This window comes from Crassostrea angulata, chromosome 7, assembly GCF_025612915.1.
Source record: "Crassostrea angulata isolate pt1a10 chromosome 7, ASM2561291v2, whole genome shotgun sequence".
Lineage (NCBI taxonomy): Eukaryota > Metazoa > Mollusca > Bivalvia > Ostreida > Ostreidae > Magallana > Magallana angulata.
The window spans coordinates 9,273,960-9,296,297 of NC_069117.1; the positions used below are offsets into that span (position 1 = coordinate 9,273,960).

At 33.1% G+C, this 22,338-nt stretch overlaps 1 protein-coding gene across 1 annotated transcript; it reads left to right on the forward strand.

Moving 5' to 3' along the window:
* Positions 1-198: 198 nt before the first annotated feature.
* On the forward strand, positions 199-22,324 carry LOC128156503 (trafficking kinesin-binding protein 1-like). The gene is made up of 17 exons (XM_052818673.1): positions 199-211; positions 5,890-6,093; positions 12,936-13,012; positions 13,423-13,539; positions 13,781-13,872; positions 14,019-14,115; positions 14,292-14,370; positions 14,564-14,694; positions 15,256-15,330; positions 15,615-15,838; positions 15,924-16,202; positions 16,430-16,579; positions 16,944-17,098; positions 17,322-17,468; positions 17,710-17,806; positions 18,212-18,250; positions 19,143-22,324. Exons 1-17 carry the CDS (start codon positions 199-201, stop codon positions 19,846-19,848), a joined length of 2,682 nt encoding a protein of 893 aa, XP_052674633.1. The 3' UTR covers positions 19,849-22,324.
* The last annotated feature ends 14 nt before the right edge of the window (positions 22,325-22,338 follow it).

The window sequence follows — 22,338 nt, forward strand, 5'->3', positions numbered from 1 at the left end:
ATATTAATTGATTGACGCAAGTTCAAAAAACTTTTAAGTATATTCATTTTTGTTATATCATGTTTAGTGCTAATAACAAAGATATTTGATCCGCCGATGTAATTTAGGGTTTCTCTCAAGACTTGTGATTAGTAAATATTTCTTAATTGAACCAATCACATTGCTCGTTATGTATGCTCAAGGATCTTCAAATGTGTCATGGCGGACAAGGGTAAGTGAAAAACATATGAAATAATAATATGTGTGAAACCCAGACATGAAAGAGGCGATTTATTAATTTTAAGTTCAGAAAGACTAGGATTAAAGAATATTTAATGCATCTAACTAATCTGTATGTGTATTGATATGAATAAGACGGAATGTTTATTGACACAATAAATATTCATAAGGTGATAAGTTTACCTCCGTTTATGGATTTTATGATTCATCTTAAAAAAGTATGCTGCATGCAATTATTTTGTTACAACTTTCATATCGAAAACATCTGATAGTTTTGTTATTTGTAAATGTTTCCCAATCTGTAAAATGTTCTGTATCTGCAAGAGTTTTCTCTGTTTACATTATTTTGATTAACATTATCAACTGATCAGGAATGTGCAACTCCTTTAAAACCACATATCCAATATTTGAAGTGTCTTTTGGAGACCAGTTTCAATAAAAGCAAGGCATAATTATTCAGTTAGTCATTAAATTTAATAAAGATAAACATCACTATTGATAGAAGTATTAAACAAATTTATTAAAATTCTACACCATACATTTTTACATATTGTAAAATTGACATTCAGTATTAATGAGGATTGTAAGCAAAAGTGTGATTGTTGCAAATTAGAACATTTGAAAACAATAACACCCTAAATTGTGTAAAATTAAATGCAGTTTAATTTGGCCTAACATCTCTAATATTAAATTTGATATATTTACATCAAATGCACTCCTACTAAAAATATTGCAATTGAGCTATGTATTTGCAAAGAAGTTTGATGAATATTTAATTTAATTCTGGTAAAAACACTCTATTTGATTGACTGAACAAATTAGTTTATGATATATAAAGAAATTGATTTACCGGTACAACTCAGGAAGGCTGGCATCAAAACATCTAATCCACTTGACGCTACATTTTAATGTCATTTTAAAGGACAAAAAGCTTCATTAACTACATCATGTAGTAATTTATAAAAGGGTTTATAAAGCATAAACTGTCCCAAACCAGTTAACACACTTATAAATTAGGTAGCTATTGAACTCGTTCCTAAAATGAAATACCTTATTAACAATAGATATATGATAATCATGTATTTTTAGTTTTTGCACATTTCTACCATAGTGACATAATATTCTACAATTAACATAAAAGATTACCATAGACAGCATTTAAAAGTGACTTTTATCTCTTTTATGCATATTATACTTATATAGTCTTTGAAATTTTGCAGGACCAGCTTGCCATATATTATTTGTATAGCTGTCAAAGAGTAAAAGAAGCTTACACCCTAATTTAAAGGGTGTTCTGTTTATCCAACAAACTGGACCTATGCGATGACACCCTTTACGCATCATGTGATATAAACCACAAAGATGGGACCCCAGATGACCCCAACTTAGTGACCAGTGACGCCAGCTGTTTGACTGGTAAATATATTAAATTCTACTTACATATTGTTACATTATTAACTTTGGTTTGTTTAACACTTACTTTTTAAACACCACAAAAAACCACTTATGTCAGTTTTTCATACTACAAAGTAAATGTAGTGTTAGTTCATTAATGCATTTATTGAAAAGAAAAAAGGTCATTAGAAAACTTAAAAAATTCATCTGTCATTGAAGGCATAAATATCTTAAAATGCATGTACCAGTAATAAAAATGTTTTCATCTTGTGGGAACAATAATGAATTTTTAACATGCCGTTTAAATCATGTATGCATACAGTAAATTAAAACATGCATTTCTAAATATTCTTAAAAATTCTGTAAGAGACTTTTTAAAAAGAAGATATTGTTTTTAAGGAAATGTTCAAAATGATTATTGAAATTAAAGTTCTAAATCAACTAAAAATACATGTTCTGAAAAACATAGAGGGTAAATAAGTTTGTACTTAGTATGACCACATTTACTTGAATATACATGTATTGCAATTTATGTACTGGTAACTTTCAAAAACACAAGTTGGAGACACTTTTTACAGTTTTAATTCCTTATGGTAAATGTTTTACCTCGAATTGTTTCCTTACTTCTGTGTAATTTGGCAGTCTGACATTGTTAATTTATAACTTCCTATGGTTTAAGCAATTACTATGAATGGTAAGTGTATATAAACACAAGGCAAGAAGAAACTGACTTAACAAATGTACATGGATTAACACAAGGCATACAGCTATTTACTTTTGGATATGTACAGTTAAGTTCCATCCAATACACAGGATGCACAACAGTTCATATGTATTATTTTAAAAGCTTTTTAACCAGGACAGATAACTCTTACACCCTAATTTGGCAATTATTTGATGGTCATGGCAATTTTTAGAGTATTTTAATCTCCATAAGAAGACAAGCTTAGTATAAAGTTATAGGAAGATGATCAAATTTTATAGCTAAAATATTTTGAATTTTTTCTTAATGATTATTTATATCTATAATCAAATCATATCTAAAAAATTTAAGGTAGATCTGATGGTTAATTTGTTAACCACCCAGCCTCCTTAAAGGTTGTATTGTATTATCTTTATAGTTTGAATATCATCAAATTGACATCTGCTTCAGACTGAATATAGAATTGGATGCTTAAAATATTGAATATAATGATAAATGAATAATAAGGAAATACAGGTGGTTGATATGAAATGACACATTAAAATGTATTTCTTTGTTGACAATGTATGCAGAAGTACAAACCAATAGGCAACAGATGACAGGTTGTCAGTTTATTTTTAGATCCCACCATACACCATCTCACAATAAAAATATGTAGATAGAGAGGGAGGATTTACATAGAGTCCAGACTGCATATTACAGTCAGATTGTTTATACATGTAAAAGATTAGTGGAAATTAAAAGATGCATGTTACTTAAGCAGATCTAGATAAAGTATTCCTGGAGTTTTCTGCGGTATGCAGGTAAGTTACCTGTAAGTTTGTAGTGATATAGATATTTAGGACGTGACATGGAGGAGGTGAACTTACACTCACCTGTACAGGAGTAAATGATAATGTTTAATTTAATTTGGAGCTTTGATAACAGGTATATATGTATTCATCTACCAATCTGTTCAGGTAGTCAAAGGTCACATGGCAGTGGGGATTCATTTTAAACGGTAAAACTTATTTATTATAGATAAACATGTCTTGTATATAATTGCATTTGTAACATAGGGATAGTATTTATATGTTTTATCAATGGCAAATGTGTACTCTTTTAAATTTTTTTGCAAGCACTGTATGTACAACAGTGTAAACCAGTTGATTTAACAAATGATAAAACCGTTCATTGATTACACAATCATAAAGTTACTGTAACTGTTTTGTAATATTTTGTATTACTTGTACACTTAATTTGAACACGGTGCAAATAAAGTTAACAAATTCAAAGGGTGGTAAAATCTCATGTGATGTCCAAAATCAACTGGTTTTGAGCATTGTCTCTAATCTTTTGTTGACTTTTTGGAACATACAATTTCCTGGACTAAATATATAATTCAAATATTAAGAATTAGTCAATATTAACAACAAATCTTTTAGAATGAAAATATATTCATTATAAATTGTGTTTTTTATGGCAGGGGAAAACTTGCACCCTGCTTGATAAGATAAATCATAATGTATTTTGACTTGATATATGTAAATAATTGTATTAATCAGAGTACATATTGTATATACCAGTGCACACTGTACATGTATTGATTTATTTCAATAATTCATACTGGTAGTGTTTCTTCTAATTTTTATATCAGTATTGATTAGCTACAAAATCATTGTTCCCATTTTTGGGAGTTGATTTTAATCAACTCTCCTATGCAGTTACTCTGGCAAACTGAAAGTGAAACAGTGTTTGGACCTAAGCACAAATCATCACCGCTGACAAGACTTAGTTCTTGAAAATAATAGAAAAATTCGATGTGATGTATGCTGAAGCATTGTTTTTCAAGAAAAATTTATCTATAAACACTTTGAAAATAGTCAGATTTTATATAATACGAACAATGTAGATATTTTTGTAGTATCATGTATTCCTACGCCAGAGTTTAATATAGTCTCGTTCAAACAAACGCTCGGCTGTCTCCGTAAATCTCCGACAGAGAGGCTCTCTTGCGTGTCGGAGATTAACAGGGACAGCTGAGCGTCTGGTTGAACGAGACTAGAGTTCGATACCAATAGTGTTTGGATCCATACAATTTTTAGAATTGCGATTACTGATACATAGTTTGAAATCTATCTTAAAGTATTACACAACATGATTCATAAAGGGTTTCTCAAAATTCTTGTCGGAAAAGTCTGAAAATTTATATTATAAAAATGTGCCTAATTTAAATACAGACTAGAAACTGATTGCAACGCAAGATAAGTTGATTTTGAAAGAAATGATAATCGATAAAATCAACTCCCGTCAGTACTTCAGTACTTTGATTAAAAATTATTTATAGCTATTTGCGCAAATGTGGGAATTATTGGTAGTCGAGAGGTTTTACTTTAAAAGGATAACTTATGAAAATAAGCATATAAATATACATGTGGTACATGTAGGTGCATTTTATACATTTATTTGGACATTCAAATGTATTGTATACAGGCAGACAGTTAAAAACACATCCAGTCCAATTCACTGTTGTGGTTAGGTAATGCATATGTAAGTGTTGACAGTAAAGTATATGATGTATGTTTCTGTGTGATCTTTTTTACACAATGAATCAGTAATTAGGAGGAACTCTTTGGTGCAAGGAGTGAGAAATGCATTCTCTTCTTTGATGAAGCGTGAAGTATTAAGACAAACCACTGTTCAATGTCATACAATATTTCCTTGTCAGTGACTCGGACTTCCTGAGGAGAGTCTGTTATAGTGGCATATTTGTATGAGATTATACCAGTTTGATGCATTTGTATTGAGATTTATGCCTGTGTGGTGTATTTGGACGATATTTATGCGGCATTGTCTGATTTTGTCGAAGAATCAATGTCAGGTCTCTGATGTATGATGATGCAATGATAGGAATGGTCTGTGACTAATGCAGAGTATTGCAGATTTCTAGGCAGGTCAGCAGCATCATGTGGTAAAATACACAGAACTTGTCTCATTAGTAACTGTGTTTTATACTATATGTTGATGATTAGGTCATTGATAGGTAGAGATTTCATGTACTTCATTTTTCAGCCATCTCATCTTGACCGAATTTCAGAGTTAAACCTTTGCCGACTTTACTGGTAGACGTGACTTTTTTATGAGTGTTTTTGGGGCAGTGAAGATAGTGATATGCAGACCAGATTATATCATCAAACCAAATGCCTTGAAAAGCATGAGTTGTTACACACAGAAAGACAAATATTATTGGCATGTCTTTTCCATTGCTCCAGAAAATGGGTGTACATTCCTTCACTGTATAGCAGAGAACTGTGCAGCTAGGATTTGTCAACCCTAAAGTTATCTGTACTGATCTCTTGGGTATTTTCAGTGTTAGAAAGAAATAACAAAAATTGTTGATTATTACATTGATTAGGAGTGTTAGATATAGCAATTTATGACAATTTTCCTTGCTTGATTTGAATACATCATAAATATTGATTGTTGATACTTGTATATGTTATTAATAAAGTTGGACCCAAATGCCAATCTTCATGCTTTCTCGAGATTTGTTAATGAATGTATATGTAACCTTGCTTCCCTTTGATTTGTAGATGTATGTAACCTTGGGAACCTCCCAGAAGTTGAGATTCTGAGTCTGATAGAGGAGCAGATCCCCAAGTATCGTCTGCGGGCGGACACCATCACCAACTTCTGTGGCTACGACAATCAGGACTGGATCCAGACCCCTCTAATCCCCATAGATGAGGACCTAGAGCTATCCAATGACCAGATTCAGGAAACCCTCAAGTACTTTGGTAAGGAAACACAGGGCTCTGGTAGTACTGTACAGGTAGATCACCCCACCCCCTCATCCACCCACACACAATCTGCTTATCACTGAGTGTAGGTGATCAGAATGGACACAGAATCAAAACGTCATTCTAATAGCCCTTTATATTACATAATATGTAATGCACTATTAATGCAGTCGAATGTTGTCACATCATTCTAAAATATTTGAAAAGCTGATTTTGAAATAAAGCCCTTTATTTCTTGTTTACCATATTAACTTGAAAATAAGCTTTGATGATCAGCCTAATAAGTTTTGGCAACAATCAAGAGAACAACAGTTTTTAACAGTGAAGAAAGCTGATCTCAATGATAACATCCTCTTCTTCCCCCTTTCCATATATACATGTATATTTTAGAATGTTGCTATTTTGTAAATGAAAACGTCTTAATTCATGGCATGGCCACATTGCCTTCTTTTATAAAATGTGCACATATAGTTTGTGTTTGGTTAGTGTGACCAAAAAAAAAAAAGTTTAAGAAATGATTTCATTTTTAGCTCACCTGAGCTGAAAGCTCAAGTGAGCTATTCTGATCACATTCTGTCCGCCGTCCGTCCGTCTGTAAACTTTTCAAATTTTGAACTTCTTCTCTAAAACCACTGGGCCAATTTCAACCAAATTTGGCACAAAGCATCCCTATAGAAAGGTGATTATAAATTGCAGAAATGAAAGACCGTTATTTATTCAAAACTTAGAAAACCTTGAAACTATAAAAAAGGGGGGGGGGGGTCTCATTTTAAAAATCTTCTTCTCAAGAACTACTGGGTCAAATTCAACGTAATTTTGCATGAATAATCCTTTTGGAAAGGAAAATATAATTTGCAAAAATTATATGCGAATTCTGTTTCAAATTTGAGTAATTTACAAAAATAAAAATAGAGATAATCGCAGTCAATCAGTTTATAACTTTGGGTTCGGTATTCCATATCGAAAACAAAAGTTCTTTGTATAAAGCAGCCATGTTTGAATGTTGACGCATGACAAACAGTCAAACTGACAAAGATGAATATTGCTTGATGTGCAACAGTTTACGTGCGAAGGGATACTTGAAACATGCTAAACATATTTGTGCCAATTTCGTGAAGTGAATTGAGGTTAAATCTTTCAATGCGTTGACATTTTCACTCGTGATCATGGTTTTACGTTGTTTTGAATTTCGTTTATGCTTTTTAACTTAGGGGAAATATCGCCCGTATTTTGAAATTTTTAAATATCGAATCAAATAAAGACTTCAGTAAATCAGACAGTTAATTGTTTACCTGCGCAAAACAAGCAAAATCTGATGCACTAACAACATATTATATTATAAATACTATACATTCTATTGGTAATTCGGTACGATCTCTACGTAATGGTTGATTATAATGCAACGTGTTTAGTTAAGATGCTGTGCATTTTCAGTCTAAACGGAGATTGTTTTTGCTGCTAGAAATATATAGATATATATATATTATGAAAAATTAATTGTGCTCATTCTTCGTTTTAGTGGATGTTCCTTCTGTTTTAATTGTTTACAAATTTTCTCTTTACAGCTGTGTCAAGTTTCGAATTATAAGCAAGATACAGAACTTTGCTCACAAAACTGAGGCCATGCTTTTGTTCATTCTGAATAGGAAATACCAAACTTAAAAATCTTAAGTTGAATGTAATTAACTCTTGTGAACAAAATATTGACTCAAACCAAGCAGAATTGTGAGTTCTGTATCTTGCTTATAATTCTACGGTTGACGCTAAAATTTTGATTTATCACTAGAAATGTCTCACTAAACGTTAAATACTTGTACAGAAAAATTTAAAGGATGATATGCTGTAACAACTTTTTGGGGCCCCCTTCTTATACGATGAATCTCAACCAACTTTGTTGGTTTTTCAGACACAATTAAATAAAAACGATCCTTTAAAACAGTTTAAAACATTACTGTTACGGGGATAAATGTATTATCGCTATTCCTAAGAAAAAAAATTACATTGGAAAATCATCTTGATTTGTAGCCATTTGTTAATGTTGCTTTTGAATAAAGATGAAAATAAAGGATGGGCCTTAGTAGAATAGAGGGATATGCCTGTCAATACATTGCAGTCTGAGGCTCATTGAGAGGGGGAGGGGCTAGACCTTATCAGAAATCTTGACAAAAAAATGTCTAACTTTGCCAAAAAAAGTGGAGGGGGACACCCCCCCCCCTCCACCCAGGTCCGACGCCTATGCATTGATTATACATGTAATAGCTCTTTAACAAATCGCATGATAACATTTTTCTTTCAAGTGTAGTCATCGATCAAGCAAGTGAGTAAGGTAATAAAATGTTCACGCCTGGTAAACAACAATCGTTTATAATGCGGAAGACCAATCAAATTTTTTGAATGTTCTTAATTTGAGCGCCTTGAGGTACAATTTCACTTTCACGTGTAGGAATTTTTTTAATAAAATACAATAACTAGCTAGTACAATGTAGATGAAGATGAATATGTACCTATATATATATATGCATATTCTCATATATAATTTGATTGTTTTATAAAGTGAGGGGGCAGAACTAAAATAAAGGGAATTGGAGTTAACAGTGTACCCTACCAAAAATTTAGTTTTATATCTTGCATAGGATCTTATTTTTGGTAAAAATGGTATTTCATAAGGGTACAATGTTAAAGATTAAGTGTAGGAAAATAAGTGTAAAATTTGGATACAGTTTATTTTATGGTATTCTTTTTTGTTTTTCTACCGAGGGGCCATATGACACAATATCCTTGTACATCCATATAAAGCCATTGTTGCTCAGGTGAGCGATGTGGTCCCATGGGCCTCTTGTTTTAGTTAAGTGCCCCATGCATTACTGCATATGTAGTCAATGGGCTGTGTTTGAATGATTTTCATATCCACCCTGTTGTTTGTAATTTTTGGATGAACCTTGTTACATGTAATCTAAGTAAACATTGTTCATAGGAAACTCGCCTAGGGTAATTAAACACTGGACACTGGCGGGGTATTTGATCCTGTTGGGTCAGTCTTTGTGTGTGATGTCTATGATTCCAACGTAAACATTCACAGTCAGCCACCCTGTTACAGTAAATGGCTTTTACCCTGTTTTGTGTATTGATTTTGCCATTCTGTGAAAAAATAGAACTGTACAGGAATGACATCATTGTGTTCCAGTCTATGTTACTGTCAGAGAAAGCTGTTGCAACAGGATTTATTCTCTGAGTTGAGTCAGTGAATCTTGATAGCTGTACTGAGTAGCCACTAGCTTTCCATTGCTTGTTTCTTACAATTAATATATTATAAAGACCTCTCCATTCATGATAGAAAAATTCTTTAACAGAATGACTAAACAAACAGCATTTTTTTCTGTAAAGATTAAGTAAAAAATACCAATACACAAACCAAATACCTACAATTAATCTGAAATTGGTAACAATTTAATGCATTAACTTATATATTAATCCTACAAGTAGTTGACCCCTTTTTTTGTAGTTTACACTTTTGACCATTCTGTGACCTATAAATGTACACATAGTAAGTTATGGTATGTGTTGGGCACAATCATGTATTAATCTTACTGAGGCAAATAATTGGATTATACCTGGTGTGCTATAAGCATGTAGTGTATTAGAATAACGGCTCTTTTTTCTCCGATTTGACCTACACAATGTATATTGATCAAGTTCTAAGGCATGTTATTTATAGCAATAAAGTTCCAATATCAACAATGGTCAATCAAATTTTAAAGGTAGTGTGAATTTGCCATATTTTATCTGTTTGGGGTTCTAAAATTTATCAAGAGCAATTTAAACTTGCTTACATGAACCCCAACCTTTAGTGCAATTGAATCCAGCTAGCTATAGGTTACAGTTTTGTGTATTGTTCATTGATTGAAAGTAAGACCTTTTCCAGGAGGTGGAAAACTGTTTGGCAAGGAGACTTGACAAAATTTCAATGGCTTTAATTAGCGCTTTAGTCTGTTGGACTAGTGCCATTGACCGACTCCTGAGAACATGTACTGTCTGTGAAACAAGTTTGGGATTTAGCAGTTAGATCATATTACTGCATGACTATTAAATACACCAAGGATTGAGTCATTTGTAAACACTCCTACCGGATTTCATGTAACTGGTTTTTTGTTTTAGTGTCTGATCATTTTGTTTGTTATCATGTGTTAAAAATGAGAATGTAAAAGAAATTATTCCATTGTTACTGGCAGACTTTATCTGAAGGTGCTAAAATCAAGGCATTGCTTTTTCTATTTCTGGATTTAAAGTATTTGTTTTGAAAACTAGAATCATTGAAGGGTTATGAAGATCCCACCTCTGGAAAATGCATTAAACCTAATGATGCATTATCAGTGAAAATTTCAAGTTGAAATTTTGAATTTTTTATGCACATCGATTGGAACATTTATCCCCAGGTATTGATTATTGATTAGTTTCGTTTTACATAGCCATTCATTAATTTAGAAATTGCTGTCATTCTGTGTATTCATGATGTTTTAATATCATTTCTCATGAAGAAAAATAATCCCATGTAAAATTGATTCAGTTTCCAATAGCAACCATCAAGTACAGCGCTCAATGTGACAGGTAATTTCAGGAAAATGCTAGCTACCTGGGAATAATTTTCCTCATGGAATATTTATTGTGGCGACTGTAGGATTTTTAACGGCTGATGTACAATAGAATAGATTGATTATTGATCTAGTAATGTGTATTGGGTTGACTTTGGAGGTAGCTCCATCAGGGCTGTGCAAGGTTGAAGAGGACGGTGACAGGCTTCATTGTGACTATTCAGTGTTTGATCTTCCTTGATCCCCCCAAGGTCATCAAATTCCAATTATTCTGTGAAGAGTTGATTTGATGTGCAACAATTTTATCTGAAGAATCAGCACTTATATATATATGAGGTTCCAATATCATTAGAATGAGTGCAAGCAACAGTTTTGGGTTTGGTAAATTTTGTCCAAGTCAGAAGGAAGGTGCTGCTATGCAGAAGTTTCAATATACAATTGTGGTACATACATGACTGTAGAAAGTGTGGATTGTGAAATGCTGAATTTACTGAAGCTGGAAGTACAGCTGATTTCTAATTAACCTAATTGACAATGGAGTATGGATGATCAGTTTGAATCGGGAAGTAATGCAGACAGTAATTTATGGAACTTAGCAGGTATATAAACACATACTTATATGGGTATTGTGTGGGTTTTGGCAGGTAATGCACTTTTTTGTGTTGACACTGTGAATTGATCCTTTTAAATGCACCCGTCCTTAACAGAGTGACGTCAGGAATATACATTTGTTTTGATCGCTGTCTGAAATCGGGCCAATATTTAAATACACAAAAGATTAGTCTAGTTAACTGGAAGCATTTTGACATGCAATATCTTTTTTATCCATGTTATGTAATCCTGGAGAAAACTTGTTTACAAAAGCCCCAGAACTTTGAAGTTGGTGATATCTTTGTAAAATATGACATAGTGGAGTACCGGTAAAAAACAAATGCAGAAGTTAAAATGGAGCTCATCCAAATTTGGATTTGAAGGCTTCACATGGGGTGCATGCATAATTTAATATGCATTAATGGCATAAATCACAGAAGGAATTAAGCTCTTAAGTTTGACATTGGTTTGAGACTTAATGAACAATTTAACTGGTAAGGGAGCTTATTTATTAATTTATATTGAAGGCAAAATTAGAAAATAATAATGTTACAGAATTCTTACCTTGTAATTTCATTATTTGTATGGAATGTGTTTTATTAGCTTAGTGGAAAAGTTCAGAATTTATGCAAGCACATGATTTTGTCTTTATGATATACTTGGTTATTAAATCTAAAATATTAGGCACATATTTATATTTTTATGCATTATCTCTTATTCTCTACAATATCTCTTTTGATGTTACAGTTACTTCAACTGAATTGAAGCTTGATTTGTTTATCATTTGAATTGATAAAAGAAATTTTAGGCTAATATGATGAATGATTTAATTATACTGTAAAACCCTTGTGAGTAAAATTTAGCTAAATGCACAACATTTATAAAAAAGGTAGGATTAAAAAATTGCTCAGTAATTCTAAAGATTATGAAAATGTTCTAGTAAATTATACTCTAATTCATAGATCAAAGTTTTAAAAAATTCTTTCTAAAACCTTAATTGTCTAAACATCTAAGCGTAAATACTGGATAAGTCTTATTATTGTGTTGAAATGTTTCCTCTCTGAGTAGCAAATTCATTATGAATTATTCTTACTAGAACATTCAACAAAAATTTGAAAATTACAGCTATAATTTCATCAAAATCTAAATTTCAACAGAATGCAAATTTGATTTATTATAAATTGCTGACCAATTGATAGGAGCATTGAGAAAAACAAAATTAATGTACATGTTTATACATACAGGGGCTATTTATAGCATTTGTAAATTTGTACTTGTAATTGCATCTAAATCAAATACTGTAGGTTTTTATTAAACGCGATGCTCAAATTAATATCTGCGTACAATTGGAAGAAGCGACCTTTGCTTATATTTTTTTATTTTTCAGACAGTTTTCAACCATAGAAAATTATAACAAAAAAATTTGGTGTTAACGATTTTATATTCTTGCAATTCTATATTCTTGCAATTTTATATTCTAACAATTTTATGCAAATCAGCAGAATCACAGAATTAAGTATTCGGTAAAGTAAGGAATTTATAGTATTATATATATATATATATATATATATATATATATATATATATATATATATATAAGATATTTCAGTGATATATAAATTGTTAGAAATTTACTGTGATACTTTTATTTTATTTCAGTGCTATGTTCGGATCGTGTGACACAGATGACTAAGACATACAATGATATAGAAGCGGTTAACAGACTACTGGAAGAGGTAACAAAAAAACAGCAAACCCCAAAAATGGTCAATCCTATCGCACAACACAAATATTGAATCTAGGGGTAGCTTTTCGTAGAAATAAAAACAACCAAGAGTGCATGCAGGCCTAGTTCTTCTGTAAATCTGCGGGCTCAGGATACCCTGATATAAAAAGTCAGACAGGTTCAGGGCCATAGATGTAAATCACTGTGATCTTCTGTAGGATGGCTTCTGTAAAAATGTTCTATTTAAATTTATAACATCTTTTGCATATCCAAAAAGAAAAAATTTGTCATGAAAAGAATTTCTTTATTGCATTAAATACTGTAAATTTAAAAACAAGGATTTTGTGAATATTGAGTCAAAATTTCAATGTTAAATTACCTCTTCAAAGTTGATAAATTGTTTGTCTATGATATTTGCAGAAAGAAAGAGATTTAGAGCTAGCAGCTAAAATTGGACAAACTTTACTGACAAAAAACCAGGAACTCTCCGAGAAGAATGACGTTTTAGAGGAACAGTTGGTGTTACTCTCTGAAAAGGTAAACAAAAGGACATAAAGAATAGGAGCATGCATATACTTTGTTAAATGTGGTAATTATGTACATTATGTTCCTACACCCTCCTTCTTTCCTGTCATCCCTCTTTATTTCTCTACATCATAAGCAAAACTAAATCCCAGTACATGAACTTTCCTAGAAAATCTTATTTTTTTAGCATACCTGTAGATAATGGTTATTTTACTTGCACTGTGTCTGACTAACATGTATGGTGTATTTGTAGGTAAACCAAATCAAACATGAGTTATCATTAAAGGATGGCTTGCTACAAGCTTTCTCGGAAAATGTGGACTTATCACCAAGTGACGAATCAAGGTAAAATACTTGGAATATTATTTTCTGCCTTTTGTAATTACTTACTTAAATATCTGGGGGGAAACAAAGACTTTCTTTGTCAAATGTTTACTTTGAATGTAATATTTAAAAAAAATTACCTGTCATAATTTTACCTGTGATTTCAGTGGCAGTACAGACTTCTTACAACACCTGGGTGGAGCATGTGCTATCGAGAAAAAAGTCAAAGTTCTAGAGGAGGAAAACCTCAAACTCAGATTAGAGGTTTGTGAGCTGAAAGCATTCATAGGCTTTTTATCTTTTTATAAAATTGAAGAAGGAAGAAATTCATGTTTACCTTTTCATGATTCGTTGATATTGGTAAATTATGCAGCAGAGTGCAAATAAGAAATTTCAATTCTTTATTCAATAAAAATAAATCCTACATTTTTTGTTGCTAGACTGAGCAGTTATCTTCAGAAACTTCAAGATATGAGGAGAAAGAACAGAGGCTGGTGGATGACTGTGTGGCACAGCTCAGTATGTATCGTATCATACTAGTATTTACTGTCAGAGAGTTGAACTATTCAGATGTAAACTATGTTAACTCTCAAAATTCTGAAGGGCTATAGTGTAGTTTAAAGTATAAAATTACAGCTTTTAGCTGTTTTTAAAAAAATCTTTGAATAGAAAAACTCAAAGTGAAATATTACATTACATTGTCATACAATAGATGCCAAGAAGAAGGAGCTTGACTTGCTGGCAGAGGAGCTGATAAAGCGGTCAGAGGAATGCAGCGGACAGAAGGAAGAAATCACCGGGCTACTGGCCCAGGTGGTGGAGCTCCAGCGCCGCCTCAAAATTGTGAGATAACCCATCTTCACGGTCTATTTTTTTTTTTTCCTGGATGCTCTTAACCATTAAATTTCTATCATCAGCTATTCATGAAATTTTGTCTTTATTAATTATTTTAAGGAAAGAAAATTGTGTAAATTTACATGTCATGTACATGTACAATGTACTAGCACTAAAATTGGCTTCCATGAGTTAAAATGATTTCACAGTAAATGAATTTTTATCAGACGAGTCTGTTTAACAAATATTCAAACTATCCAGTTTGTATCCTGTGTGTAGGTTTAAGTTTGTCTGGCAGTTGAGATGCAGTTTTAAGCAATTTTGTTTTTAAAAAAAATGAAGTCAGTAATTAAATGCATGTTTGCATCTCCAACATAAATAAGGCAAGGTAAGGGAGGCTCTCAATGTAAAGAAAAAAATGAAGATCAATATTTCTTTAAATCGTACGTGCGGTGTGAGTTGATATCAATGGACATGTTTTGTCAAGGAATACAATCTCCTGTGCAGCATTAAATGGACAATTATTTTTATGACTGCTCTTAGCATAATTACTTTGATGTTTTTATATAGATGACTTTGGAAAACATGGAGTATCAGAAGCACTTGGAGGAATCCCAGAAAGCTCAGAGGGAGCTCACCACAGAGGTCTGATTCATTCATTCATTCATTCATTCATCCATTCATTTTCTTGTTTATTTATTCATTCATCCACTGAGTCTTTCAGTATTTCAGTCCATTCTTTTGATTTGCATGTTTGTTTTATTTTCAACTGTTTTATTTCTCTTACATGTACATGTTTGTAAGAATGATTCTGAGAACTCTTTGCTTATTCACTTTATACCTTTTGAAAAAAGAATGATCCTTTTCAATATTGTTACATGTACATAAGGCTTACCATCTTTCTTAAACTATTCTTGTTTTACTTGTAGCTTTCAGCCTTAAAAGACAAGCATGATGAGTTATATGCCCTGTATGAACAGGCCCAGGAAGAGATTAGAGAACTCCGTCGTAAACAAAAGCCAGGAGCGGTTAGGCACAATTATATGTCTGCGTCACTCCTCAGCATACCCTCCGACTCACTGGCCTCAGAATTAGAAAGCTCACTGCGAAGTGAATGTGATTATCCTCCAGGATTCTCCCCTGCAGAGAGAAAGTAAGGAAAATATGGCTGTAAGACTGTATTTGTAATAAAACTAAGATCTTCTTTAAATTATTATTCTCGGTAATAATCTTGACAGGGTACATAACTGGAAGATATTTGAGACTGCAAAGGCGGCCCTAAAGCCAGGAAGTTCTCAGTATTCTCTGCCAGGGTCAAGAAGTTCCCTTGGACCCTCCGCTAGCCAGAGCATGATGAATCTAGGTCACAGTCCACCTGGGGCCAGTAGCCTGGACATGAGTCGTAACGACAGCGGTGGGGAGTCAGCCTCTGTCTCCACCAGGAGTTCTATGTACTTTGCTGACATGGAGGAAAGCGAAGCTCCGTCTGACCTGGCCGGATTTAACAGTTTGTACAGGTAATGATAACGGCATTAGATTGCAATAAAAACATCTTGTACATCTTGTAAAGTAAAGAGGTTAATACTGTTAAAACAATTATCGGAAAACCATAAGGACAAGATATCTTCATATCTTTATAAAGATATATACATGTAGGAGAGTGAGTTGACATTTCAGCGATATTTGTTATAGTTGTTTCAACCTTTGAATAGTGAGAAATTTGTAGTAACATATGCTTTTGCAGAAACCAGAAATGTCAGTATGGAAAACCAGGAATCCCTGGTTCCAATGATCTGGAGACTGCCTTACGTAAACTTTCATTGAGACGAGCCAATGAGTTGAATGAACAGGATTACAAAGAAGATGAAGACAAGAAGCATCGAGGGAGAAATAGGTACCATTCTGATTGATAATGAATAGATAATTAATGGCCACGGTCAGACAAGAGACATGAAGGAATAAAATGTTATCATGTGCTTAGTTAGAATAGTAAGTGATAAAGTTAAATTTGTAATCATGATGAATTGAGAAGAAACTTGAGAAAAAAATGATACACAGCCACACAAAAAGGACACAAATACAGAAAGTAATTTTTCTGGATTAGCTTTATGTATTGAACAATTGCATGCTTGGATGAATTAATTTCACTTGGGAAAAATCTCTAGGATATTTGTTATCTGAATGAAAATAGATGACAAGACAGGTGTTTGTTACACATGCTCATGCTATTGATGTATCTACCTTTGTGATCCCTGTAGGATGGAGAGTGAGATGTCGGACACACCTGGAGTGTGTAGGACCCCCGACAGTACCCTGTCCACAGGCAGTGGCCTGTCCCACTTCTCTCTCTCAGGGAGTAACAATCCATACTACCGCCTCCCTCAGAAACTCAAAATCATCAAACCACTCGAAGGTATACATTGTCAAACTCAAGTCTTGTCTTTAGATACATGTATATTTGTTTGTGTAAAAGCTGTCATATGTGATATCTCTAGTGACATTTTTTCACACTTAATACAATTTTTCCAACAAATAATACAATGACATGTTTCATTTGCATTGTACATTTAGTTAGTATGGGGGACCTGATGAATTTTACATGTTTTTACTAAAGTGAACACACCTTTTCTGCACAGGATCTGTTACCTTGCGGCAGTGGCAGCAGTTGGCTACTCCCAAAATAGAAGGCCTGTTTGAGTCCAGACCAGGAGTAGCCACGCGTGGAGACAGGAAGCTGGACATTGAGGCAGAGACGTATAATATCAGTGACTTTGAAGAAGACGGTAGGATATTCTTTCACACAGTTTATTTCATATCACAATTTGATTTTTAAATGCACGGCAAGCATTAACCAGTCTGGATTTGTAAATGATTGCAACATTATTTGTACACCTATTTTTATAATGTATCTTGCTCATTTCATAAAATCCTCTAGTCTCTGTCCTGATTTGATCTGATTACATGAATTAAAGCCCCAAAAATTTGTTGGAATAGAGGAAGTGACTTGATTTGCCTGATTTACAGATGACTATCAGGAATGCCCCAGTAAACGCGTCGAGGAGAGCACCACCATTAACACATTCACCGACTCCAGGGTCAAACACCCCTCAGATTACAGCAGGTACGAAGGGACATAACTCTCATAGCATGATTCTGGATGATGTTGATCAATGTGTAGAATTTTCATTCATTTGATATGCTTTGACATTTTATTGATTTTGATCTCCCATATTGGTTTTGAATTAATTTTCATTAATAGCTACTTAATTCAATACGTATGAAAATATTGAATTATTGAATCGTATATCAAACATGTAAATAAACCTTATAAAATAGTTTATACTAATAAGACTTCTTAATCAGAATTAAATACAACTATATGTATTAGTATTCACCTTACTAAAAAATAATAGCAATAAATTCATTTTGATTTTTATCTCTTTTGTTATGATAAATTTTCAGATGATTTATATTTATTTTTAATTTTGAGAACTCTGATTACAATCATTATGTTGCTTTCAAACAGTGATGAAGATGAGACTTTATCTGAATGTGATAAAAGCGAGTGAGTTTTCTCCCTTTGAGTGAACTTCATAAATGTATTAACTGCGTCGAAAGCTCTGTAGTGCCACTGACCCATCAAGAATATAATCTGGTTTATTGCATGAAATACATGTAGAGATTGGGGTACATGTATTTGTACAATCACATATATGTATGGCATCTTTATTCATTCATTGAAACAGCTAGCTTGCATGCCTTGGTTGATTTGTACATACCTGGTACATTTGCATTATCTGTTCACATAGATAGAAAACTACATAACTATATGGAATACCTATCCACATGTAGATAGATAAATACAAAAATACAAATACATGTACATATTTGTACAAATTATTCTATAGGCCTGTACAAATACATATTTGTATGTATACATGTAGAGGCTTGCCAGCACTACATGTATATTGTACATGTCGGAGTTGGCAATTAGGCTGTTGGGGTACTAGGGTGTGTGTACTGAGCTTTGTATGAGTGTCTCCATCCCACTGCATGCTATAGGTCTAGTCCTTCAATTTTACAGAATCAGGAGGGTACATTTTGCACCAGGTACAGGCAGTGCCTTGCTCTTCTTATTCTACTCTAACTCCAATCTCCACTGATCATTTTTCACTTTTTTTTTTCTCAGTTGAATGCCACTGCATGCTTATTTGTTTTTATAAAGTCTGTTTTGGCAAAAATATTTGAACTAACTGGTATTGAATTTATAATTTTATTCAAAAATTAAATTAGTATAGACAATGATACATACATTTTAGAAAAATTACGGGTAGATTATTTTCTTTTGTTTCCCTTATCCTGTAAATGATTTCAAATTCAAGTGATACTAAGTGTTACAATATTTTACAGGGTATTTAGAAAAGCTATTTTTAAACTCTATTTTGTATTGGTTTCAGTACCACTGCTTCTCCAAGATCGCTCACATCAAGAATGGCCACTAGTCAGCAAGGCTCAAACAGTGGAACTAGTACGTACAGCATGTCGATGGGACTGGCCTCTATCTTGAACGAGCGAGATCTCTTGTCTACAGCAGCAAAAAAGAAGAATGCAAAATCGATGCCAGAAACGGCAACAAACCCAGAGAGGGTTGACAGCATCGTGTCCGATTCCCATTTTGAGTTTTCCAAAATCACAGCGTCTTCCACATACACCACTACGACTGGATGCAGCACAAAGTTGTCTACAGGGCAAGAAGCACCCCCTCAGGATTCTGGATATTCAGGATCAAGTTCATCTGACTCGTCAGGCTCCATGAACCTGCCCTTTTCACTACAGAGAGGGTTACCCTTCGATCATTTGAACCAGGGGACCCATGTTTTAATGGACACCCTGAAACATACAGGTTACTCGCTGATAAACTCAAGGTATATCGGGGGAATACTGAGGCCTCAGAATAGAGAGGGAATGTCTGGGGCAAGTTCTACTGCATCGTGTGAACAGGCAAATACTTCCTCAACAGCTGATAAATCGGATGTTATTCATGTGACTGCAGGGAAAATCTCGAAAAGTGAGGCATCAAAGATCAGCTCACTGTTTGGGCGCGCCCTTCCAGGGGGTGTGTCCGGGGCATTGACACAGCTGCGACAAAACGGAATCTTTTGAATGAGAGAGTCCTTGAAGGACTTGTGACAGACCGACTAGGGTCAAAAGGGGGGATGGGTGAACCTGTGGTGTGTGCCTTATCATTTTGCATTTAATCACAATTTTATCACAAGCATTAGTAATCTACCTTTACATGCGTACAATCAGGTGATTTATTTGTGTACCTAGTATGTGGCATTTTTGTATCAGCTTTTTGTGATTTATTACAATAAGTTAGTATTTGAACATAAAACACTTAAATTGATCATGGAATGAACTTAATTGTGTAGTCATTGTTCAGTTTAAGTTACCAATTTATACCAAACCTTGCCAGTACTCAATGGAATGGTCCTACATTTTTCAACACTAGTCACATAATTGTAATAATTTTTATGAAGAAGGAATTTTGACCTCTGGTATGTATTCCATGTGAGTTTTTATTTTTCAATCAGTTATTTCCATATAAAAGTAGGATTTCTGATACATGTATAAATAAACAAACATGTACATGATTATTTAATTATTAATTTAAAACTATAAAGTGAAATACTTAACAATCCTAATGTATATAAAGTACTTAATAAACCACTTATCCATTAATTGTGCTGTGTACTGTAGCAAGGGCTAGAAACAGTGCTAATTGACGGAATCCTTCAATAGAGAAAAGAAAATCGAGTACCGGTATTTATTTGTAGTGTGGTAATTTACAATTATCTACAAAGACAGAAGTCATTTTCATTCCATTGTATAGAGTTCCGAGTGACCGGCATTCAGTGATTTGTTACTGCTCTTACATATTGTCCATGTGTCTGTGTTGTACATCTACCAGTAGTCAGGGATGAATCTACATAATGTGATAATCTATACTGCTATAGAATGTACTAGCTAGGCTTGCAGTGATGTGTGATATAACCATTGTAATGTTGTGGAGGGGTTTTCTTTTGAAGTAATTAATGGCCCAACACAAAATTTGGGTCACAGACTGACATATTTAGGGCTGTGATGACATGTACGTGTTGTAACTAACAAATTGGGATTTTATTTACACTGAAAATGTCAATTAATCTGTGTTGTTAAAGTTTGGTTTCATTTTGTAAAAGAGAAAGTAAATTAAAATTACATGGAGATGGTGCATTATTAGAATCTCAGCAGTTTTGTAATGTGACACATAACAAAGTGTTTTGTGTTTGAATTTCCTGTGTGGTTATAATGACATATAGTGTTCAGTGTGAAATGATACTACTTGTACCTAAATGTCTTTCATATTTTATATGGCCATTGCCTGCAAATTATTCGGAAAAATTATCAAGTGAAAATGGTGTAGTGTGTTTTAGAAGACCAAGGCAATTGTAATAATCTTGTCTAACCCCTAATTTGTGTCTATAACGGAGTTCATGCCAACCTGTATACTTCATAGAAATTTCATAGAAATGTGTCTATTAACTGAGTCAGTTATGTGGTACATGTAATTGTTTTCCATTGTGTGTTAACATCAATAGTAGACCAAGATCAGTCATTCTCTCACATTCGATACTCACTTTAAGAAGAATTAATAATCAAGTGCTTTGCTTTATGTCCAAGGTATCTTTGCTGAAGATAAATGGATCAGAGAGCAAACAGTGGTGACAAGTTGGGGTCCATTTTATGTACTTGCTGATTACTTACTGGGGGTTTTTGTATTTTTTGTTTTTATTGAAAAGAAAACTATTTGCCAGATAAATTTTGACCTTTGTTTATCCTGACCATTCTGTTTTTCTTTTAACCAGAACATTTTGTGTTGTGATATTTTTAATCTCTGTATATATCTCATTGTATATGACTTCCAAGATAGGTTGGGGAGTATAGTATGATGTGTTTATGTATGTGTAGGAGATGTGATTTTTGTATAGCTTATCTAAGCAGAGACAAAATATTTGTACTTCACCATAGGACATTATTACAAGGTAGGTCAGAGTTCTCTCCTCTTTGATGATTTTAGGATATAATGTAATAATTTGATTAGATTATTATTCATCCTTGTGAGTGCCAAATTTATGTGTACTGTCTAAATATTTTTAAATAATTGTACATGTACATGTAATATATTAAATTTCTTATTAGTTATAGGGAAATGAATGTATTCCTATTCAATTGTTGATTTTTTTTCTCTTTCAAAGTTGTACTTAAATAGCATTGTTAGATTTATTTCAATAACTTTTTCATAACTACTGCACATAATTTTTTTATTAAAATTTCTTTTAGAATTAAGATAAATTTGGATTCTTGTTGAAATTTTTACACAGGTGTGTGATTTCAATCAAGACTAAGTAAATGAGTGTATGAATTGAGGGGTCGCCTGGCGACGATTTGGTAAAGGTGCTATCTTGCAGGAGGAGGCTTGTTTTGATTGGTTACTGTTTTTATTTCCTTTGAGGACCTCTATGCATCAGACCAGAGATATATATATATCTACTGGAGTCTGTTATTGATTAAAATGATTAAAGAGTCAGAAAAACTACACATTCTTTTGTT

What these genes read in the sequence shown, in the direction of transcription:
- LOC128156503 (XM_052818673.1), top strand. An exon ending in GGATTTAACAGTTTGTACAG is followed by an intron (nt 16,203 to 16,429) that starts GTAATGATAACG and finishes ATGCTTTTGCAG; the next exon opens with AAACCAGAAATGTCAGTATG. An exon ending in AATCATCAAACCACTCGAAG is followed by an intron (nt 17,099 to 17,321) that starts GTATACATTGTC and finishes TTTTCTGCACAG; the next exon opens with GATCTGTTACCTTGCGGCAG.